Here is a 22,720-nt window from a genome sequence, read left to right on the forward strand (position 1 = left end):
CTATGATCCCAACAATCAAAAGGTCATAATCTCCAAAGGTATAATTTTTTATGGGAAATCAGAATGGAAAACATCAAATACGTGGGACATAGAGACACTAATTACTTAGGCACCTACAAAAAAGGTTGATGAAGAAGAGCAAGAATTGCCAGGGCCAACAATTGAACTATTATCTTTCAAACCCAAATAATTATTTAAGAGAGAAGTAAACTGAGGTAATAACAAAGCACCCACCATTCTCTTGATTGATAGGCCAATCTAAAATAAGCTTCATGATCAATTGTATCATACTTCAAATCTATACATCATTGCAAAGAATGACATAAAATTTTGATCTTTTTAGAGTGCCCTGAACAAAGGTGACCAGATTTTTTGAAACCCAAATGCAATTTGAAGATGCCCACGTACATCAAGTCTAATTCGATTCAAATTCAAAAACACGGTGGAGGGATTTCAAGCTCAAAATGTCAACATGCCTAGGACTAAAATCTAGACACCTTAATTACTCAAATAAAGTGGACCTTGGACCTTGACCTCAGAGCCTTTCGTTGATTTGACACTTTTGTACCAATCTTGTGCTTATTTTTTCAAAATCAATATAAAGACAAATTCTTTTCTACCTATATGTTTGTAAGTTTTATCATAGTTTCTCATCCTTTGGATAATGGTCATAGAGACATGACGCCTCTTGCTAGGGACCCTACCAGTATTTTGGTTACAATATAACCAAAATTTACTTCAATTTGGTTTTCTCTTTTTGTAGTAATTAAGTTATCCAAGTGATTGAATTAATTGTATGGTTCATTTCTTGATGGGATAATTAAATCTACACACACACAGACACACACACACACATACACAATAATTTAGACCAGCAAATTTATCTCACACACATGCACACGTGCACGCACACACACACACACACAATCATTTTCCACTTACTTACAATTATGACACCCCATTCCCCCCCACCCCCTCACTTCTAGATGTAAAATTATTCATGTCATTGTGTTTCCTTCTCCATTAATACAATCATTCATTATAGGTAGATATTCCCACCCTTACCTCATTGGTAAGCTATACAAACTCCCCATCCCAGCTTGTAAGTTTTAACTTTATATGTCAAATTCTTTCCCCCTACCTTATGCACTATTTCACAATATTTTAATTTGAATTAATGTAATACATATTGTTTTAGGAGCATTATAGATATTTATGAGGCCAAGGGTAGGATCAAAATTTTATACACTGACTCTCCCTAACCCCATTTGAGTAGATCTATCGGTGAAATTCTTTATGTGTATGAGCATTATATTCATAAATTTTGTGTGAACCTTGTATGTTGAAGAATTTTTGCTTACACACACTCATATGCTTATTATCCTTCCTAATTTTCTTATAGGACTCACCCTTCTCACACATTTTAAGAGCCTATATGTTAATTGTAACCCAACTTACACACACACACACACACACACACACATACACACTTGGAGTATACAACCTTTCGCTTCCCAACAACCCCCCGGCCACCACCTTTTTAACTTAGACGTCCTAACAACCCCCCTCGGCACCTTTTTCAACTTAACTATCCCAACAACCCCCCTCGGCACCTTTTTCAACTTAGATTTCTTGACCACCCCTAGCCACCACCTTTTTCAACTTAGATGTGCCAACTTAGGTGTCCCCTTTTTTATTGCCGCCTTTGATGGGCATCTTGTCTGTTGTTGTATGGTGCATAATGGCAAATGTTTCTCTACTTACCACCCTCAATCCTCCCTCAACTCCCTTGCCTTCTCCTCTTGCTTGGGCACTCTTCATTTCATCAGCTTTATCTGCAGCCATGTCCTAGTTACTTCTCTTCTCTTGCTTTTGATTAAAGCCCTCCAATCTGCAACTTTGTCTCATCTACTATGACAATTTTATGCCTTCTTTTTTGGCACTAGGCTACTCTCTCATATTCTTCTCTCTCAAATGCTAGTGCACTCTTCATTTCATCAGCTTCATCTGCACCCATGTCCTACTTACTTCTCTTCTCTGGCTTTTGATTAAAGCCCTTTAATCTACAACTTTGTGGATTCGTAAGGTCTTTGTCTCTTCTCAGGGTGATGAATGTCACCTCATCTTGTTGATCACTTATCAATGTCTTTCAAGCAATCCTCATGTAAGATCTCCATCTCAAGTGCTTGCCCTCCTTTTTGTGGCTGTCGTTGTTGCTGCTTCATCTCAAATACTCAACTCCTTCTCCTTTTCATTAATCGATTTGGAGTCCCTCTCACTTACTCACCTCCTCACTCTCATCTACTATGACACTTTAGTGCCTTCTTTTTTAGGATTGGGTTACTCTCTCAGATGCTGGTTTGTGACTTACAAGCTCATGGTTTTCAACTTCTTTATAATCCCTCTCTGCCATGTGCTCTCACTCTGTGCCATTGATGACCTCTTGGCTTGCATACATCTTTTAGCTAGCCATACCTTCATTCCCCTACCTTCACTATTGTCCAACCATTTCTCCTTCGTCGTGGCTCTTTGTGACTCCATGTGTGCTCGTTGGCCTCCTAGGCTTACGCCCCCTTATTGACATGCTACAGCTTCTTGATTTTTCTCACTACTTGCCAAACTACTATCCTCCATTCACCTCTCATTTCATTCTATGTGTCCTCGACCAACTCTTAGTCACCTTTCTTGGAGGAATCTAAGATTAAAGATGGCTCTTATCAGATATGTTACTATATTGTCTTAGCAACTCCTCTCTCACAAGTTTATAGCTGCTCTCCTTTCGATGTTGCCCAGCAACACACCTTGATGACTCTATTATGGCTAGCCCTCAGGCAGGGATGATTTTTTCATGTTAGTTTCGTTAAGAAATGAAACTTTTACACTGGTGTCAAAAGTTTGTATGCCCAAATAAAATCAAAATTTCAAAACATTCGCGAGGATTTGAAACTTTTATGTGAAAATTTTGAAAGTTTCACCAGGATTTACATATTTTACTTCAAAATTAAAAAGAAAATATACAAAATTGTGCTATATGCTATCAATATTGTGAAACTTAAAAAAAAGCTCGATAAACTTTTGCCAAGATTTTATATATATATATATATATCTTTGACCCATGTCCTCAGGGGACCATCAAACGATGAGGGTGGGAATTTTTACCTATAGAAAGATAGTGTTAGTGGAGAGGGCAACACAATGGCATTAATAATTTTACATATATAAGTGGGGGGTTGGGGGGAATGGGGTGTCATAATTGTAAGTAAGTGGAAAATGATTGTGTGTGTGTGTGTGTGTGTGTGTGTGTGTGTGTGTGTAAAGAAAGAAGTGTATGTGTGTGTGACATAAACTTATTAATCTACATTATTATGTGTGCCCCTGTGTGTGTGTGCCCACACCCAAACTAGAGGGTAAGAGCACATGGTGGGGAGTAAGCCCACCATCTAGAAGTTACTCCCCACCTACTGATACTAAGTGTAGAAAAGTGGATCTATATGATAAGTGTCAAGAGTGAAAAATTGATGCAGATGCGCAACCAAATTTCTACAAAAAAGATATAAAAGTTAGTAATAAATAAGGTGAATCACAAAATGACTAGGAATTTAACCATGCTAAAGAATTATCCAATTAATGTGAATTAAATGTATGGCACTAGTCCAACCAAGGGCTAGTTGGGAAATCAAAGTGTGTGTTTAGATTAAAAAGTCCCATCAATAATTGAGCCATACAATTAATTCCATCATTTGGATGAAAAGGAAAAAAGGGAAACATATAAGAACAAATGTTTGAGACATCTAAGTTGAAAATTTCAATTAGAGTTTGTAAAAGTTTCCACCAAAATAAAGAATCTTAAATAATATTGAGTTTGAAAAATACAAGATTGAAAAGAGATGTCGAATCATCAGGCTGTACAGGCTTTAAGGTCAAGGTCCACTTACCTGCCATCATCCAAATAAACCATATGTTAGAACAATATAGCTTAATTTGGGAACACATGTAATGTCTGTGCTCCCTAGGTTGTTATCAATTAACCCAAGAGCAAAGACTTCCTTATTAGTAGTTCTAAGTAAAAAATTATGAAAGAATACAAAAATTCTAAGGGGGGTAGTCCATGCCCAAGAATGACTAAAAATGATTAATTAATGAAGGGGGGTAGTCCACATCTGTTAAGGAAAGTTTAATTAAATTTTGTAGTTGATAAGGGACATTATAGGCTTAACTAAAGAATTGCCTATACCAACAATTATTTAGGTACATACAATAAGGTTCAATAGAAAGTTGAGGTACCTACTACAAGGATAAATTAGAGCTAAGAGGACTAGTCAAAGAAGATTTTAACATAACTTGCTTGAAAGGAGAATATAAATTGGAAAAAAGAAAATAATTAATTAAACACTTATATAAGTAAGAAAGAATGTAAATATATGCATAAATCCAACTACAAATATAAATATTAGAACAAAGGTTGCATAAAAAAGAAAAAGAAATGTTGGGAAAAAAAGAAAACGAAAGTGTTTTATGTTAGTTTGATGGTGTGTGTGTGTAACTTATGTCACATGTGTGTATAAATGTATAAAACTAAATTTTTTGTCAAGGAACTCAAATAAGAAAATTCACTATAAGTCCAATGGAATCAATACACCTGAATAAGTGACTACATATCAATAAAGAAAAAAATAAAATAAACAGGAATAAAAATCAATTAACATTAAAAAGAGAAGGAAAAAAATATTAAAGGAGGAGTAAGCAAGCATGTGTGTGTGTGTGTGTGTGTGTAAGACTAGACAAGCTCAAGTGCTAAGACATGTATATATTGCATATAGCCCACACATATATAATTGTAAATGTATATATAAATCTCTTTTGACACATGTATTACACAACTAAAAGATCAATTAACTTTAAAAAGAGGAAATTAAGAAGGAAGAAAAGAAGATTCAAGGAGAAGGAATTAAGCAAGCAAGCCCAAGTGCTAAGAGATGGGATATATACAATATATACAAACATATATATCAGCAAATGTAAATATAAATCTCTAACACGTGTATATACACAGTTAGCAAGTGTGTAAGAACATCAACAATCAGTAATCTAAGGTAAGTAGGGGAGCCGCTCAATCACTCAAACCAGCCAAGGCATACAAATGCAAAGGGTATGGAAAATAGCTACATTGTGAGTTTATCCCCCATCAAGAGGAAAATGGGTAGGCAACCAATTGGTGGATAATGCGAAGTGAAGAAATGAACAATGAGGAGTTCATGCCAAGCAAATTTTGGGCTGGCAAGCTTCCTCATGATAAAAAGAAAGCTACTAAAAAAGCTAAAGCTTAGGCATAGACAAGAATACCCGTGGAGGGTTGGCGATGACCAAAGGGAGGCCCTTTAAAAGCAATCAAAAATCCAAGTAAATAAGCCCCCTCCCTTATGCACTGTTTCACAATCTTTTAAATTTGTATTAATGTAATACATGTTTTAGGAGTGTTATAGATATTTATCAAGCTAAGGGCAAGATCAAAATTTAATACACTCACACTCCCTAACCCCCTTTGTATTTTCTTTCCTGCTTTTGTCATTCTTTTCCCCCACCCCCCTTATTTCTTTTCTTGAGATTTATCATTTTACGCTAAGTAGCTCTATCAGTGAAATTCTTTATGTGCATGAGCATTATATGGGCATTATATTCATAAATTTTGTATGAGCCTTGTATGTTAATTTTCCGCATGAATTTCCTTTTACACACATGCATATGCTTATTACCCTTCCCAAATTTTTTAAAGGACTCACCCTTCTCATGCATTTTAAGAGCCTATATGTTATTGTAGCCCAACTTACACACACACACATACACACTTGGAGTATACAACATTTCTCTTCCCAACAACCCCCTAGCCATGACCTTTTTAGCTTAGATGTCCCAACAACCCCCTCGGCACCTTTTTCAACTTAGATGTCCTGACCACCCCTAGCCACCACCTTTTTCAACTCAGATGTCCCAACTTAGGTGTCCCTTTTTTTCTTACCGCCCTTAATGGGAATCTTGTTTTTACTTGCGCAATGCATAATGGAAAATGGTTCTCTACTTACTAACCTCTATCCTCCCTCAACTCCCTCACCTTCTCCTCTTGCTCAGGCACTCTTCATTTCATCAGCTTCATTTGCACCCATGTCCTAGTTACTTCTCTTCTCTAGCTTTTGATTAAAGCCATCCAATCTACAACTTTGTGGATTCATAAGGTCCTTCTCTCTTCTTAGGGTGATCGATGTCACCTCATCTTGTTGATCACATCTCAATATCTTTCAAAGCTCTCTTCATGGAAGATCTCCATGCTTGCCCAATGTTTTGATGTTGCCATTGCTTCTTTGTCTCAAATGCTCGAATCCTTCTCCTTTTCCCTTAATCAAGTTGAAGTTCCTCTCACTTAGTCATCGTCGCAAGTCCATACTCTCATCTGCTATGACACTTTAGTGCCTTCTTTCTTAGTAATGTGTTACTCTCTCAGATGTTGGACCTTGACTTTCTTACGAGCTCATGGTTTTCAACTTCTTTATAATCTCTCTCTGCTACGTGCTCTCTCATGTTGACAACCTCTTGGCTTGCATGCACCTTTTAGTTAACCATACCTTCACATCCCGCCCTTCATTGTTGTTCAACAATTTCTCCTTCCTTGTGGCTACCTGTGTGCTCCTTGGCCTCCTAGGCTTGTGTCTGACACTACTACAAACTTCTCAGTTTTTCTCACTACCTGCCGACAACGACTACTATCCTCCATTTACCTCTCCTTTCCTTCTGTGTGTCCTTGACCAACTCTTAGTCACCTTTCTTGGAGGAATCTAAGATTAAAGACAACTCCTCTCAATTTTGTTACTAAGGTGTCTTAGCAGCTCCTCTCTCACAAGTTTAGAGAGCTACTCTCTTTTTGTTGTTCCTCAGTGACACACCTTGCTAACTCTCTTATGGCTAGTCATCAGTAGATGCTCATGCTACTTATTTCTTTGGATTTTGGATTGCTTCTAGAGGGCTTCCCTTTTTTCCACCAAGCCTCTAGTAGTATTCTTGTCTATGGTAGAGCTTTCACTTTTTTAGTGGTGTTGTTTTTGTCATGAGAAAGCTTGCTAGCCCAAAATCTACTTGTCATGAACTCCTCATCCTTGGCTAGTTTCACTTCGCAATACCCACCAACTGGCTACTTACCAATTTTCCACTTGATGCAAGATAAGCTCATGACATAGCTATTCTCCATACCCTTTGCCTCTATATGCCTTGGTTATATTTGAGTGATTGAGTGACTCCTTTACTCACTTTAGATTATTGGTTGTGCTATTCTTAGATGCTTGCTAACTATGTATATACACGTGTCAATAGAGATTTATATTTACATTTACAAGTAAATATGTTTGTATATATTGTATATAGCCAATCTCTAAGCACTTGGGCTTGCCTGGTCATATATGTACACACACACACACACGCATGCACACACGCACGTGTGCACGTGCACGTGCACACACATGCATGCACACCCACACACACACACACACACATATATAAATACATACATACATGCATGCATATGCTTAATTCCTCCTCCTTTAATCTTCTTTTCTTCCTTCTTAATTTTCTATATTTTATATTTATTGATTTATTGGTTGTGTATATACATGTGTCAATAGAGATTTATATATATGTTTACAATCATATATGTGTGTATAAATTGTATATAGCCCATCGCTAAGCGATTGGGCTTGCTTGGTCATATATATATATACATGTGTGTGTGTGTGTGTGTGTGTGCGTGTGCGTGCGTGTGAGTGGCACGTGTGTGAGTGTCCTCCCTCAAGTCCCTTGCCTTCTCCTCTTTCTTGGGCACCCTTCGTTTCATCAACTTCATCTGCACCCATGTCCTAGCTACTTCTCTTCTCTTGCTTTTGATTAAAGCCATTCCATCTGCAGCTTTGTGGATTTGTATGCTCTTTCTCTCTTCTCATGGTGATGGATGTCATGTCATCTTGTTGATCACTTATCAGTGTCTTTCAAGCTCTCTTGTCCTCATGGAAGATCTCCACACTACGTTGCTTGCCTTCCATTTTAAGGTTTCCATTGCTGCTTTATCTCAAATGCTCGACTCCTTCTCCTTCACCCTTAATTGAGTTGGAGTTTCTCTCACTTGCTCACCTTGTCACTCTCATATTCTATGACACTTTAGTTCCATCTTTTTTAAGATTGTGTTACTCTCTCAGATGGTGGTTCATGACTTTCTTACGGCTCATGGTTTTCAACTTCTTTATAATCCCTCACCGCTACATACTCCCTCACTCTCTCTCTTGTTGATGACCTCTTGGCTTGCATGCACATTTTAGCTAGCCATACCTTCACATACCTCCCTTTGCTATTAGTCATCCGTTGCTCCTTCCTTGTGGCTCTTTGTGGCTTCCTGTCATTAGGAAAAAAGGGAGCTCGTTTTGGGGACTTTTAGGGTTTAGAAAAATAGGCTTTCCACCAATCATAAGAGGGCCAATGTAACGTTGGAAAAATACCAAAAACCATGTAAAAAGATAAAATAAATCATATTCAAAATATTTTTCTTTTATCTGACATACGTGATCTTCAAAAGATTATTTTTTTTTGCATATCACCAACGCATTTGGAGCGGGCCAAAACCCCCAAATCGACCCTAGAGACACTGAAAACCGATGCCCGGAGGCCCGAAAGAGGGCAAAAATGTGCAAAAAGGGGGATTTGCACTAAAACACGATTTGGCCAATTGCCCGCACTAAAATGTGATTTGTCCACCAAAGTTGCCACTAGGCAACTGGCCAAATCGTGTTTTAGTGCAAATCCCCCATACCGCCTCTTTCGGGCCTCCAGGCATCGATTTTCGGTGTCTCTAGGGTCGATTTGGGGGTTTTGGCCCACTCGGACGTGCTGGTGATGTCAGAATCATCAAATTCTGCACAAAAAATCAAGGATCTTATATATGCATTTAATGTGAAGCCTGAGTACTAGACTGACATTTTTGCAGTAAGTATCCGTATTTTATGGCATTTCCCATATTTTGAGTGCCAAAAAAATAGGTAAATAGTGAATTTCTTAGAGGGCCCCAAAAAGAGTTCCCTTCTTTCCTAATGATGATCCTTGGCCTCCTGGGCTTGCGTCCCCTTGCTCACACTGCTACAAACTTCTTGGTTTTTCTCACTACCTACCGACTACAATCCTCATTCACCTCTCCTTTCCTTCTGTGTGTCCTTGACCAACTCTTAGTCACCTTTCTTGGAGGAATCTAAGATTAAAGATGGCTTCTCTCAAATCTGTTTCTACATTTTCTTAGTAGCTCCTCTCACAAGTTCATAGCTGCTCTCCTTTTGTTTTTCCTCGGCAACACACCTTGTTGACTCTCTTATGGCTAGTTCTCAGGTGACCATTAATTTCTCATGCTACTTATTTATTTGGATTTTGAATTTCTTCTAGAGGGCTTTCCTTGGTTCATCGCCAACCCTCTACTAGTATTCTTGTCTCTACTTGAGCTTTCACCTCTATAGTGGTATTCTTTATGTAATGAGGAAGCTTGCCAACCCAAAATCTGCTTGGCAAGGACTCCTCGTTACTCGTTAGTTTCACTTCGCAGTACCCACCAACTGGTTGCTTACCAATTTTCCATACCCTTCACCTCTTTATGCCTTGGTGGTTTGAGTGATCGAGTGGCTTCCCTACTCGCCTTAGATTACTAGTTGCTGCTATTCTTAGATGCTTGCTAGATGTGTATACACGTGTCAATAGAGATTTCTATGTACATTTACAACTATGTATGTTTGTATATATTGTAGATGGCCCATCTCTTAGGGCTTGAGCTTTCCTAGTGACATACATACATACATACATACATACATACATACATACATACATACATACACACATACATACATACACACATACAGACACACACACATATATACATACGTATGTACGTACGTACATACACACACACAGATATATATATATATATATATATATATATATACATACATACGTATGTGCATATGTACACATGCATGCACGCACGTATGCATGTACATATGTGCGTGCATGTGTGCATGTGTATGTATGTATGTATGTATGTATGTGGATATATTCTACATACTAATACACACACACACACACACACACACACACACACACATATCCCGTCCTCCTTTAATCTTCTTTTCTTTCTTCTTAATTTTCTCTTTTTTAAGTTAATTGATTTTTTAGTTATGATATACATGTGTCAATAAAGATTTATATATACATTTACAATTATGTGTGTGTGTGTATATTGTACATTGCCCATCTCTTAGTGGTTGGACTTGCCTAGTCTATATTTATTTATGCATGCATGCTTAATTCGTCCTCCTTTAATCTTTTTTCCATTCTACTTTTTAAGTTAAATTATTTTTATTCCTATTAAACTTTTATATCTATTTTTCATTATTTATTTCTTAAATTTGCTCTATGGTCAATAAACCCTTCTTTCTTTTCTTATTTATACCTTTTTAAGTTTTCTTAAGAGTTTATTTAGTTTTTTCTTTATTGATATGTAGTCACTTATTCGGGTGTATTGATTCCATTGGATTTATAGTGAATTATCTTGTTTGAGTCCTTGACAAAACATTTAATTTTATACATTTATACATATGATACATGCACACAATCACACAAACTTAAAATACTTTCTTTTTCTTTTTTTTCAAACATTTATTTTTCTTTTTTATGCAACCTTTTTTCTAATACTTGTATTTGTAGTTGGCTTTATGCATATATTTACATTCTTTCTTACTTATATAAGTGTTTAAGTAATGCTTTCCTTTATTCCAATTTATATTTTCCTTTCAAGCAAGTTATGTTAAAATATTCTTGATTAGCTCTCTTTGATCTTAATTATACTTTTAGGTACCTTAACTTTCAACTAAACCTTATTGTAGGTACCTACATAATTTTTTGTAGAGGCAATTCTTTAATTAAGCCTATATTGTCCATTATCAATTGCATAATTTAATTATACTTTCCTTAATAATTTTTATGGGCATGGACTACCCCCCTAAGATTTTTGCATTCTTTCATTTTTTTTTCTTAGATTCGTAAGGAATTCTTAAGCCACGGAGCACAGGCATTACCTGGCTTCCCAAATTAAGCTATGTTGTTTCAGCATATGGCTTATTTGGATGGTGGGGCAGGTAAGTGGACCCTAACCTTGTAAGCTGGACTGCTTGAGGATTCAACTTCTTTTTCAATCTTGTATTTTTCAAACTCAATATTATTTAAGATTCTTTATTTTAGTGGAAATCTTTACAAACTCTAGTTGTTGAATTTTTCAACTTAAATGTCTCAAACATTTGTTCCTTATATGTTTCCCTTTTTTGCTTTTTATCCAATTGATGGAATTAATTGTATGGATCAATTATTGATGGGACTTTTTAATCTAAACACACACACACACAGTTTTAATATAATTCATTTTTGCAATTTTGCAAAAGTTTCTTCGAAATCATTTCTTTATTTTTAAACATAGGCTTTGGCAAACAATCGAGCATTTTATTGGAGTTGCCATACCCAACTCTTGTTCTAAGGCATTTCTTTTTAGATACTCAAGGAATTGTGAAGTACTGGAAATTTCAAGTAGAAGTAGAGCAACTGTGTGGACTTGAAGTTTTTTATTCAAAGGTGATGTCTAGAAATGGACTAAACAATTTAAAAAATATTTAATTTTATTTTTTTGGGCAAAAAAGAAGTTTTGTATTATATATTCACAAAAGATTTATACATTAAAGTTCCTCATCTCATTATAGCAGAAGACAAAAAGAAACAACCCTTGAGTTGAAACATTAGTGAGCAGTTGAAGAAGGCCATATGTATGAAGCAGTAGTAGGTACCTAGTATTCAAAATAATGTGTCGCCAAAAAATAGGTGTAGTAGAGGGGAGCACATCTCACCATGGAGTACTAGGTTAGGGAAGATCAATCAACTCAGATTGGTTCTTTAGCAGGGTAGATAGGAGGGAGGTCATGATTCTATAAGCAAACAGAAACCTCTTTACAGTTGAAATTCTTAGCGTGCTCATCCGCATCTTCTTGTAGATGAGAGAGGGCCTCATTGTAATTGTCGATCTATTGTTCTAGCAACCACTTTGCCTGCTAGCATGAAACCCATTTCTGTTAGTTACCCTCTTGATTTTGAAAAATAGCAACATTCTTTTAAACCAGCATGAGAACACTTCAATGGCAATGATTTCACTACTTTGGAATTGTAACCATTTCTTGAGATCTAGATGGCCCACAGAGTTTGAGCCCTAAGGATTAGCCAGGAGAAGTGAGGAGTTTTGAGGGAGTCACCAAGGAGGATTGTCTTCCAATTAATAGGTTCTCCAACCTATATCTCGATTAGCTTCCAAAATTTCCTGGCTTCAGGGCAACTGATGAATAGATGGAAAATGTCTTCTTTTTTGGAGGGGCATCTTTTGCAGAATCCATACCCTTTCTTATCATCTCACTTTTGCATTTGTTTGGTCCAGACCGCCTTATATAGAATGAGCCATAGCAATGTAGAGAACTTTTCAGGGATGTCCTTGTTCCAAATGAGTCAAAACCTCTACTACCACTTAGCTTGGTTATCAGCAGTCTTCCATCTTGTGTTTAGTGTCGGCTAGCTATGTCCTCAATGTTACTTTCATAGGGAGTAGGTGAGAGCAACCAATCCAACTGAATTCTTAGGGAAAATTGAGCACATGGCCTCCTTTCCAAGTGACACTACCCTGCCACAGGAGGATCCTGCTCTCATGACCAGGTCATGGTCTAGATTAGCAAGCCTGAACTCTATCATGATTTTAGGCCATGTCTTCCATCTGAAATCTTGTTTATGCCAGAGTTGATTCCACAATTGAAGACCTTTCCTGAAGAGGATACTAGCTTTTGTAAAATCCACATCATTTAGAGGGTACTGCTTGAAAAAAACAGAAACCCATATAGAGTGAATGCCCATAAACTCCCCTTTGCTAGAAAAGACTAACTAGCTCTTAATATGCTCAAAGGCTTGCAAGAGAGATTTTCCAAAGCTAACTCCCCTTGGTCTGACAAGGTTCTGGGTTGCACAAGGTAGAAAGGGAGGGGTAAGTTTTCCATTTTAGAGCTCTTAGTTTTCAGATGTACTTGGCATTTCTTAGGAGCAATTTGGCCCAATCTACTTCTAGGTGTAGAAAAGCTTTAATCACCCAAGAGGAAGCTAGCTTGTAGGAAGCCTGCTAGATATCTAATCCTCCCTCTGCCTTGGGTCTAGTGTAATAAGACCACTTGACTTTGGATATTCATCTCTTAGTGTCAATCCCACCCCACAGGATAGTCTATTTTCCCTGCCCACCAATCTCTGTAGTAGACCTTTGACTTATTTAAGTTGATTTGCTCCTATAGCCTCAGTTCTTTTCTCCTAGTAACCAATTCTTCTTGGGCTTAAGGGTCTTGAGATCTAGCCTTCTTTTCTAGGTCCTCAATAGTCTTTTGGATATTGTCCATTCTTATGGCACATATGATTGCTCTTCTTTTCCTTGCCTTTTTAAGAATTTCTTGGGTGTTTTTTATTGTAGCCTAACTTATTTTTCATTAGTCAACATCCCTAGAAGAAAACCATCCTAGGGGACTACATTTTGTAAAGCTTGTATATATGGTATTCTTTTGCATAGCAAACAATAATGCCTTTCACACCTTTCACATAAAAATCACCTCTTTTTCTTTTGGAACTAGACTATAAGCTATTGATTCAAAGTTTTGTAGATATGGGATACTTGGATTATGCCATAAGATTAATGGATTATTTGTTGATGAGGTATACCATTGTGGATACTATTTTTTCCCCCAAAAAATTAAGCATGCCCTTGTAGTCATGGTTGGTCCACTATCAAAGTGTATATCTCTATAATTTAGCCAAACCATTTTGTTGTTGACTCTTTGACAAGTAAACTCTTTGAGGATACTCCATTATTTACAAAACTCAATAACTTCTTTTATGGAGTATTCTTTGATTATTATATTTGAAGGAATTTAATTTGATAATTTAAATTCCTAATATTACTTTCCATTCCCCCTCCCATTTTCTCTCCTCCCTCGTCACAACTTGAAAATTAGAAGGGCTAGCGAGCAACCCCTTTCTCTACATCAAGCAATCTAATCTTGCCTTTCTTGTTTAGAGTTAGAATTCCAACCCATGGCACTATGTGTATCTTCCTCTTTCCTTCCTTATTAGCCCAAATTGACCTACAAAACTCATTTTTTAGCTAGACCCCATTAGGTTCTCCCAAGCACCCATAGTGTGGAAATGTGGATAATCAAATATTAATATGTGCATTAATAAAATGATGCTATCCCCCCTTACTTAATGTCTTATTGCTTTAACCTTTGGAGTTCCCCCTAATCTTGTCTAAAATCCAATCAAGCCTGTGATTCAATAAAACACCAATCCCAATTCAAAACTCTAAGTGTTTAAACACCACACCCCTCTTTATTTAGCTAAAAACTACTTATCTAACCACCTTAGCTTCTCCATGCGACCTAGGCATGAAGCAAAAAAATTAGCATTATAGCCTTCGCCTGAATATAACAATAGACTCCCCTAAATATAACCATATTGTTCCCTCCCCAAAACTATTGGCATCAACTCTCCAATCCTTACAACCAATTTTTTCCAACAACCTTATAGAACCTATTTAGCATAGTGCTTAAATGTCCCACTATGCCTTAATAACTTTGGTTCTATTGGAGTCAAGGTCATAAATCAATTGAGAGTTCTCCTTTGAACCAAGCATCTTTTGTCATGGTCACCCAATCCTAATTTAAAATTAATCTCAAAGAATTTGTAAGTTTTGACTATTAGTCCATCCACATTAGTTGACTTATCCAGTACCATTCAACTAAAGGGCATCCCTTAACTCCTTTTCTAGAAACGGCTACTCAAGATCCTTTACACTTGAAGTGCTCTCCACTACGTCTAGAATCATGTTACACAAATTTTCCCAATCTAGGGTATGTTAAAGAGAATCCCTTGCATGCTACATCAAGATTTCATTGATTTTATATAGTTCCAAACCACCGCGGTTGTTAATCACTTTATTAATTGAACCCTCAATGGAGTGTACCCTAATTTCTCGGGCTAATGTTCTAATTTTCCCTAACACTCATCACTTCTAATCCAAAACACAACCCAACTATACCTATTATTTGAACATACATAAAAAGTATAGTGCAAGTAAATGACTCTCTCAAGACTTCTACTACTATTACACTTTTGTAGTTGTTCATAAATACATCCCTAGCCTTCCTTACCTCCTTTGCAATGACTAAATCATGTAAAAACCCTTGGTATCATAGAATGGATGTCTCCCACACCTCCATTGAAATGATTAAAAATATTTCCTAAATCTCTTGCTAGATTATGCAGAAAACCCTTGGAGATAAAATATGATTAGGTGTAGCCATTATTTGTTAGTTTCAAGAATATATATTCTATATGGATAACTTGCTCAATCCATTACTTATGCATTGTTCTACAAAGTTTGACATACTTTGGTGTCTAAACAAATTCCAATTTTAAATATGACAATTTTCTTCTTGAATGGATCATCAAACCATTGAGAATGTTATGCCAAAGAAGCATGTATCATAGGGTATACATAAGACAATTATGCTACATGTATATGCAAAAGCAATCGTTCATTAGAAAGTGTACTAGTTGAGGTTCTCAAAAACCCCAATTGACAACCTTCGCTATGGGATATGAATGTTGCACTACAGTTTTGTGAATACATTTGAGGACACGTTCATAACTTTTTCTAGTTTATTTGAAACTAGAAATTGTCCGGCATTTGACACAATGCTCGAGTCCCCGTCAGATTCGACTGCAACAATGGTAGCAGATGACGGGGTCCCCAGGATCAGATTGGTGGTTGAGAGCCCAGAGTCCCTCCCAGAGTTGATTCTTCTAGAGAACCCTTGAAGGAGGTACACTCGCCAGCAGCGAGTGGAGATTTTTGGATTACGAGGCGAGTGTCTCCATTGCAGACTGATGGGTCACCTAACCAGAGATTGCCCCCATGGCCATGACCGAGTGCCTGCCCCCCCACCCCCACAGAGCAGGCAGAGTCAACAGGTTCGAGTCCAGCACCCTCTCAGGCTGGAGCAACAGAGTCTCAAACCCCCTGGATTACCCTCAAAAGGGGATTGGACCTAGGTTAAAAAGAAAAAGAAACCAAGCAAACAGGCCCACAAGCACCGCAGGCAGAGGTCCAAACGTAGAGAGAGGGACAGGGTTGACCAAGAGGCCTCGGAGGAGGAACACAAGTAGCCACCTCCCCTAGCGATGACAGGGGCCACCGCCCAGTTAGATGATCCTCCCGTTTCAGAGGTTCAGCCTCCGCACTCACCCTTGCATCAGCAGTGAGTCCCAAAAGCTCTAGTTGCGATGATTACAAAAACCGCGGACACTAGCCCGACGACTACAGAGGAGCGGATCCAGAGTCCCGACGAGCCTTATCTACAGGGGGCCTGCGGTCGTCCTTATCCCTCCTCCCCCTCCCCCTCCAGACCCCTCCCCCTCTTCCTTTCCACCTCCCCCCCCCTCCAGGGTTCCCCCAACCCCCCTGCTATGATCACTCTCATCAGCCGTCCCCCTCCCTCTACCCCACGCGCCTACCCTGCCAACATGCAAGGGAAGATGATGTTCCCTTCTGCTTTCTCATCGCAACAGCTGGTCCGTTCAAGGAGGGATCCTGAGGGACGGGGCTCGTCCTCCCGATCAACAGCTCCTAATCTCCAGTCTGGGCGTCCCTTACCGCGGAACTTTTGGAGGTTAGGACCCTTAAACTATCTAGAGATTTCGGACTCATATCCTCTACCAATGGAGGTAACGCTCATTGTCCTACAACCCCGGAAGAAGGGTTTAATCAGTGCAGTGGGATCTCAAACACCCCCCGTTTGGAGATTCCAATTTACCTACACAGGGTTGGAGAAGTGGTCCCCAGAGGTGTTTGATGCTATTATGGAAGATCAGATTTCACACATTATAGACGAGTGGATGGAGCCACAGGGACTGAACCTTTGGCACGCCCATGGTATGGAGGTGAACTTTCAGCTGAGCTTCACGTGCGAGAAGCCGATGTGTGGTTTGGTGGTAGGAGTTGTTAGATTGTCGCTGGAGGCAAAGGTGGAGCAGGCATACTACTAGCCCCTCCAGAAGTGTGCGAAGCTCTTCGGGGTGAAAGTCTTCTTCATGATGAAGTGGGCATGGAAGATAGGTATTAAGCCAATATCCACCTAGTATGTCGTCACACAAACACGAACTATTCGTCCTCCAAACCCTCGACAAAGTCACACAAGGCAATCTTTTTGGAACGAGGCACCCACCCACAGAAGAGCCTTGTTCTTGACACCCCCGTCCTCATGAGTTGGACCATAGTGAGTTGAAACATGCACGGGCTCCATTACCGTGTTCGTAGCCAGGCACAGTACCTAGTACTCCGACAGGAGTTGCAAAGGCAATGGTAGGGCAGATAGTGGACATCCTTTCAATTCGAGAGCACATGTTTTCAACTTCAGACATCAAATGACGTCACCACTTTCTCCCAGAGAGAGGTCCAGACAAATGCTCCCCCGCAATAGGACAAAGCGAAGAGGTATGCATCTCAGTCTCACAGACTTTGGCTCCAGAGGCCTATGATCGGGGCGAGCTCATTCTAGGACGGACAATTTGGATGGGAGTTCGGACACTGGTCCAAGATTGGGATCCTGAACGTGTATGCCCCAGCCTGCAAACAGCACTGCCCAACCTTTTGAAGGAGGCTATCAAAGTGTCTTCCAGATGTAGACTCCTGGATTGTTGGAGGGAACTTCAACCACCTGGAGTTTGGGAAACACAAGCACAATGGCACCTCTTTCTCTGAGATGCCAATAGCAGAGTGTAGCACCTAGGAGCAGTTCATTTTCATGATCAATGGCAGAGACCCGTGAAGAGAGCCAAATTTCAGCAAGACACATGATAGCCTCCTCTTCTCCTTTGGACAGAGGAGACACGATGGATTGCTTGAGAGACCAGACCGTTTCTATCTTGGGGATTGGACACACTACACAGAGGCAGCTCTACCGGAATTCTGGCAACACAATATCAAACCACTCTCCAATAGTACTTCACTTGGATCAGCCCCGCCGAGATCTCCCTCAGAAGGGGATCCGCATTCCAAAGGACCTCCTGTAGGACGAGATCCAACAAGTCAATGACAAGGATTTTGGAGCAATCAGAGATGACACCGTATGAGGGCTAGGTTGCATGGGTGGCCGATGCGATTCAGAGGAGCAATAAGGAGTTGCAGGCTCACGCCCTTAGACGGAGGACTCTTAAGGAGCATGAGTGAGCTCTGGGGAGAGACCTCGCCTCCATAGAGCGGCTCAAGGAGCAAGACCCAGGTTCTCAGTGGCTTAGCGACAAGTTTGAGAGCGCTCGCCTTGAGTTTCAGGACACGGAGATTCAACAGGTTGAGTTCTCCTACCACTCCTCCCGGGCCCAGTAGGTGCAGAAGGGGGACAAGATGACAAAGCAGTTTTTTCATACCACTGGGCCTTGATCGACAAGCACACAACTGCAGCATCTCCATGATTTGCAAGGCATCATGCATACTGACCCGCACGAGATTCAGACCTGACCACGGGTTTTTACAGCCAGCTCTTTCAAATGGAGAGGATGACCCCTGCTGGTCTTGTGGCCAGGGATGTAGTTTGGGATCTATGTAAGCTTATACCCATACTGAAGAAGATGTTGAGCTGCTCCCAAGAAACTGCCTTCATCAAGAGGTCAACTACTTCTCCTTTGTCGAACAACGAACAAGCTCACCGCCTGGTCTTCAGCTAGCTTACTGATAAAATGATAGTCCACTTCAATATGCTTCAAGCAATCATGAAACACTGGATTGTGTGCGCAATGATAATGCATATCTTGCTGTCACAATCGATCATCTTGTGTATGTCCCAAATCGGATGACAATTGTTTTAAGCCATATAGCTTCACAAGATAACAATCTCGCAGCACGGTACTCCCGTCAATGAGAGCACCACCGTACTGCTCCGATGCGAGCACCCGTCGATGAGTCCAAACCCTATACTGATTGTCGAGTATCAACATCTCCTCCCCAATTTGAGCCCAGCTCAGCTCCCTACAAGTGAGACGAAGAAGACATCTCACCAAATGATCATATCAAGTCCAATTAATTCCAATACAAGGACAGAATACTAAAGGAGTATTGCAAATGTCACATCTGTTAGAGAAGATAAGGACAGGCCAAACATGCAATATCGGTTGCTTCTTTCCAGCAGCATAGCTAACGACCACGAGGTTGGATATTGATATGTTAGTTCATAAATCGATGATTTCATTCCATAGAAGAAGGAAAGGTATTTCAAGATCATGTTCATGATACAGGCCTTTGCCTGAAAAACTTAGTCTTCAAAATTCGAAAAATGCATCATTGAATAATCTGACATTTGATGCTATAAACTGTCGACAGAACATGCCTCTGCCACTAGAGATTGATGAAAAATATATGCTAGAAAAGAATATTCTCTCTCACAATACCCTGTCCTATTCTGTACTTCGTGCAAGAATCAATAATTGAAGAATATCCATGTCTGCATAAAAGGGAAGACAGCCAAATAATTGAAGTGTTTCCTGCTATCAACTCCTGAATTCTGTGTTGGGAGCCTTATAAGGAAGTTCACATGATGCCATTTCAGGACCTTTGGCTTTAGAAAGAGCAGTCCCTAAAATTTCTCCAACGCTTTTGCATTTGCACTGAAGACCTGGACGAATAACATTTCCATACACTCCCATCTCAATAATGTCCAATTCCCGGTCTGCAGTTCACAAGTAGATATCTCAGCTGAAATGCTTCATAATAACCAAATTCAAACAGGAAAGAATATGTAGCAGTAAACAACTGTCGGCTGGGAGAAAGACTTTCAAATTTGCAAAGCAGCTTAGAATAACAATTTTTTAACTTCAATGGTACCAAGAGCAACAAACAAGAGGCTGAAAACCAGTTTCAAAAACAGATTGCAATTTGTTTTGATGTGTTTTCTTTAGTATGAAAAACAACACAGCTGCATGCAAATCTCAACTTGTAAGGAAGAGCCCAAGTAAAGAGGGAAAGGAGGGGATCTTACATCAATGATAGCATGGTGTGGCAGGATGAGGTAGGAAATTAAGACAATAGTCACGAGTTGGTAGGGTTTAAGTGACAGAAGGCCTAGATCCTAGGACTAGAGCATATTCAAAAAGTGCCTAATGGATGATTCTCCTTGTTGAACTACCATGCCACTGGATCCTATCACCCTCTAGTTCATCAAGAAGCTTATGATTGTGTGGATGTCAATGCCCACTCACGAAATTACATAGCGCATCCATGAACAAAAGAGAACGTCGCATTACACAAAACATACGACCAACACACATGCTATCTTCCATTGGCTCATGACACACATGGCATGGCGTCAACATCCCCAAGGATAGATTTCCATTGCATGCGCTTCATCGGCAATACGCAAGTTGCAATTTGTCAACGCCGCCCAGAATTGAAACTGTCACCATAGTCTTGACGATGCATGTACACTCTAGACACTTTCTCACACAGCTATCCAATCCATCTATCCTCACAAGCTCGAATCTCAGGCTCTTGATACCAATGTTAAGCCCATGTCAGTGTTTAGCACATTTAAGTTGAGCAACGTTTTTTTCCTTGGTGTATTGCCAATCTAATAGAATCGTGCACCGTAGGAATTGTGTTGAGCAATGATTTATGTCATGAATATTTTGAAGCTTGACGAATTCATTTAATTCATTGTGCCACGTATGTCTTTCATCCACTTCAAATGTTGTCATCAAGAATAAATGATTTGTTAGTAGACAAGCTGTGGACGGACTTGTACTTTGAGATAAATTAGTTCTTTCTTTATCAAAATTGTTTTGAACTAAAAGACATATTTTGAAAAGCCATCCGTTTTCCATCTGCATTCATGGAATCTCAAGATAAGATTGGTATAATGGCAATCAGATTTTCCAAGTTGTTGTTGCAAAATACATTCTAGATATTTGTTAAGTGTTTATCTTGAAAAGTCCCTTGTTTTGAGCCTTGATTGATGTACATTGTCATACTCAGTATGGATATTAGCTAAGGTATTTATCTCGAAAAGCCGCTTGTTTTAGGCGTCGATTGATGTACATTGTCATATTCGTAAGCTGCAAAACATTCCAAGTTTGAAGTGAAGAGACAAGCCTGTGAAGGCTAGCTCTAAATCCTAGCTTGGTCAACTCGTCGGACAACCCGTCTTACAAAAGAGTTGGCTTGCTTATTAATGAACTAATAGGACTAGGACACAAGCAACTAGTAGCCTACAAGGCCATACTAGGGGCTAACCTAACAAACCCTCTTCATGGTATGGGTGAGGTACTCTGTAAACATCTCAAAGACACCTAGAACTAATGCTATGGTTGCACATGTTCATATAAAAGGATATAGCAACCAATGGGAGTACAGCGATGACAGAATCACGTAACAAATGGAATCAATTGTAAAGCTTGCCGAAAGCTTCAGACTTGGATCGACAAGGTGCCTTGGTGAAGATATTTGCCAAATTGTCTTGTGCCGAAACATGAATATCCCTTGGCTAACAATCTCTCTCCGTGATAATGAAGCTCAATGTGCTTAGTTCACACATGAAACACTAGATTCCGCGCACTGGATAAAGCACTTTCCGCGCAATGTCTAAAGCATTCCGACTGTTAGAGCAATAGTGGTGGAAGATATTGACCAACATCTTCTACCATGGCTATAAAAGCTGTCCTATACCCAACTTCATAGCTGGAAGTACCAGCTATGGTCCGACGAAAATCATTGATGTCAAGTCGATGCACTTGCCAATGATGTCAATGACGCACTTGATTGTGAAAATGCCAAATGTGTCCAAGTGTTGAGGGAGTCGTGCAGGATTGCAATGGGGATGGAGCTCATACCTCACGCCACCATAACTACTCTAGCCACGTCAACCTCAACGACGGTGACAACACCAACGGGATGCTATATTAGTGAGAGCATGGCATATCCGGGAGGCGTAAGCCTTCGCTATCATTGTGGGTACAACAACGGATATGGTGCCGAATATTCAGATGGCAAACACTTCTTCAAGGCCTGAACGACATTGAGGGATATGTATGAGCTCGACAATGAGGCAAGAACCTTGGACCTCGAGACAGAGCTGTACAGCATGAGTATGGATGAAGGGGAATCGGTGTCACGATCTGTGACGTATTCCTTTCTCTATATCTAGACTTATGGATGGTTTGGTGAATGGACACTTGTGGAAGGGTATGCCCTTTCGACGGGACACTTCCTATGAAACACAACCCTTCACAAGAGACATTCTATGGAAGAGACACTTCTATTGTAATGTATCCTCTCATCAAGGGTCACACCCTTCACAAGGGGTACACACCTCTTCATGCACATACACTTTGGAGTACACACCTTTTCATGTGTGACTCTTCACTCTCTATATAAGAGAGGCCCAACTGTATGGATAACACACACTACAGATACTACAGACACCCAAGCAATACAAATATTCTTTGTTCTCTGCTATTTCAGTCTCCTTTCTGTTCCTTAGCACATTTC

The 22,720-nt window shown here is 39.5% G+C and overlaps 1 protein-coding gene across 1 annotated transcript in view; it reads right to left on the bottom strand.

Moving 5' to 3' along the window:
• Positions 1-19,403: 19,403 nt before the first annotated feature.
• The window catches only part of LOC147905133 (uncharacterized), a 40,283-nt gene continuing 36,966 nt past the window's right edge, over positions 19,404-22,720 (bottom strand). The window contains exon 3 of the mRNA XM_087397121.1: positions 19,404-19,907. Within this exon, the coding sequence (XP_087253247.1) occupies positions 19,729-19,907 (179 nt within the window). The 3' untranslated portion in view covers positions 19,404-19,728. The remainder of the gene's footprint in view (positions 19,908-22,720) is intronic.

This window comes from Dipteris shenzhenensis, chromosome 2, assembly GCF_047967505.1.
Source record: "Dipteris shenzhenensis isolate YYH24624 ecotype China chromosome 2, Dip_SZ_1.0, whole genome shotgun sequence".
NCBI classification, from domain to species: Eukaryota; Viridiplantae; Streptophyta; class Polypodiopsida; order Gleicheniales; family Dipteridaceae; genus Dipteris; species Dipteris shenzhenensis.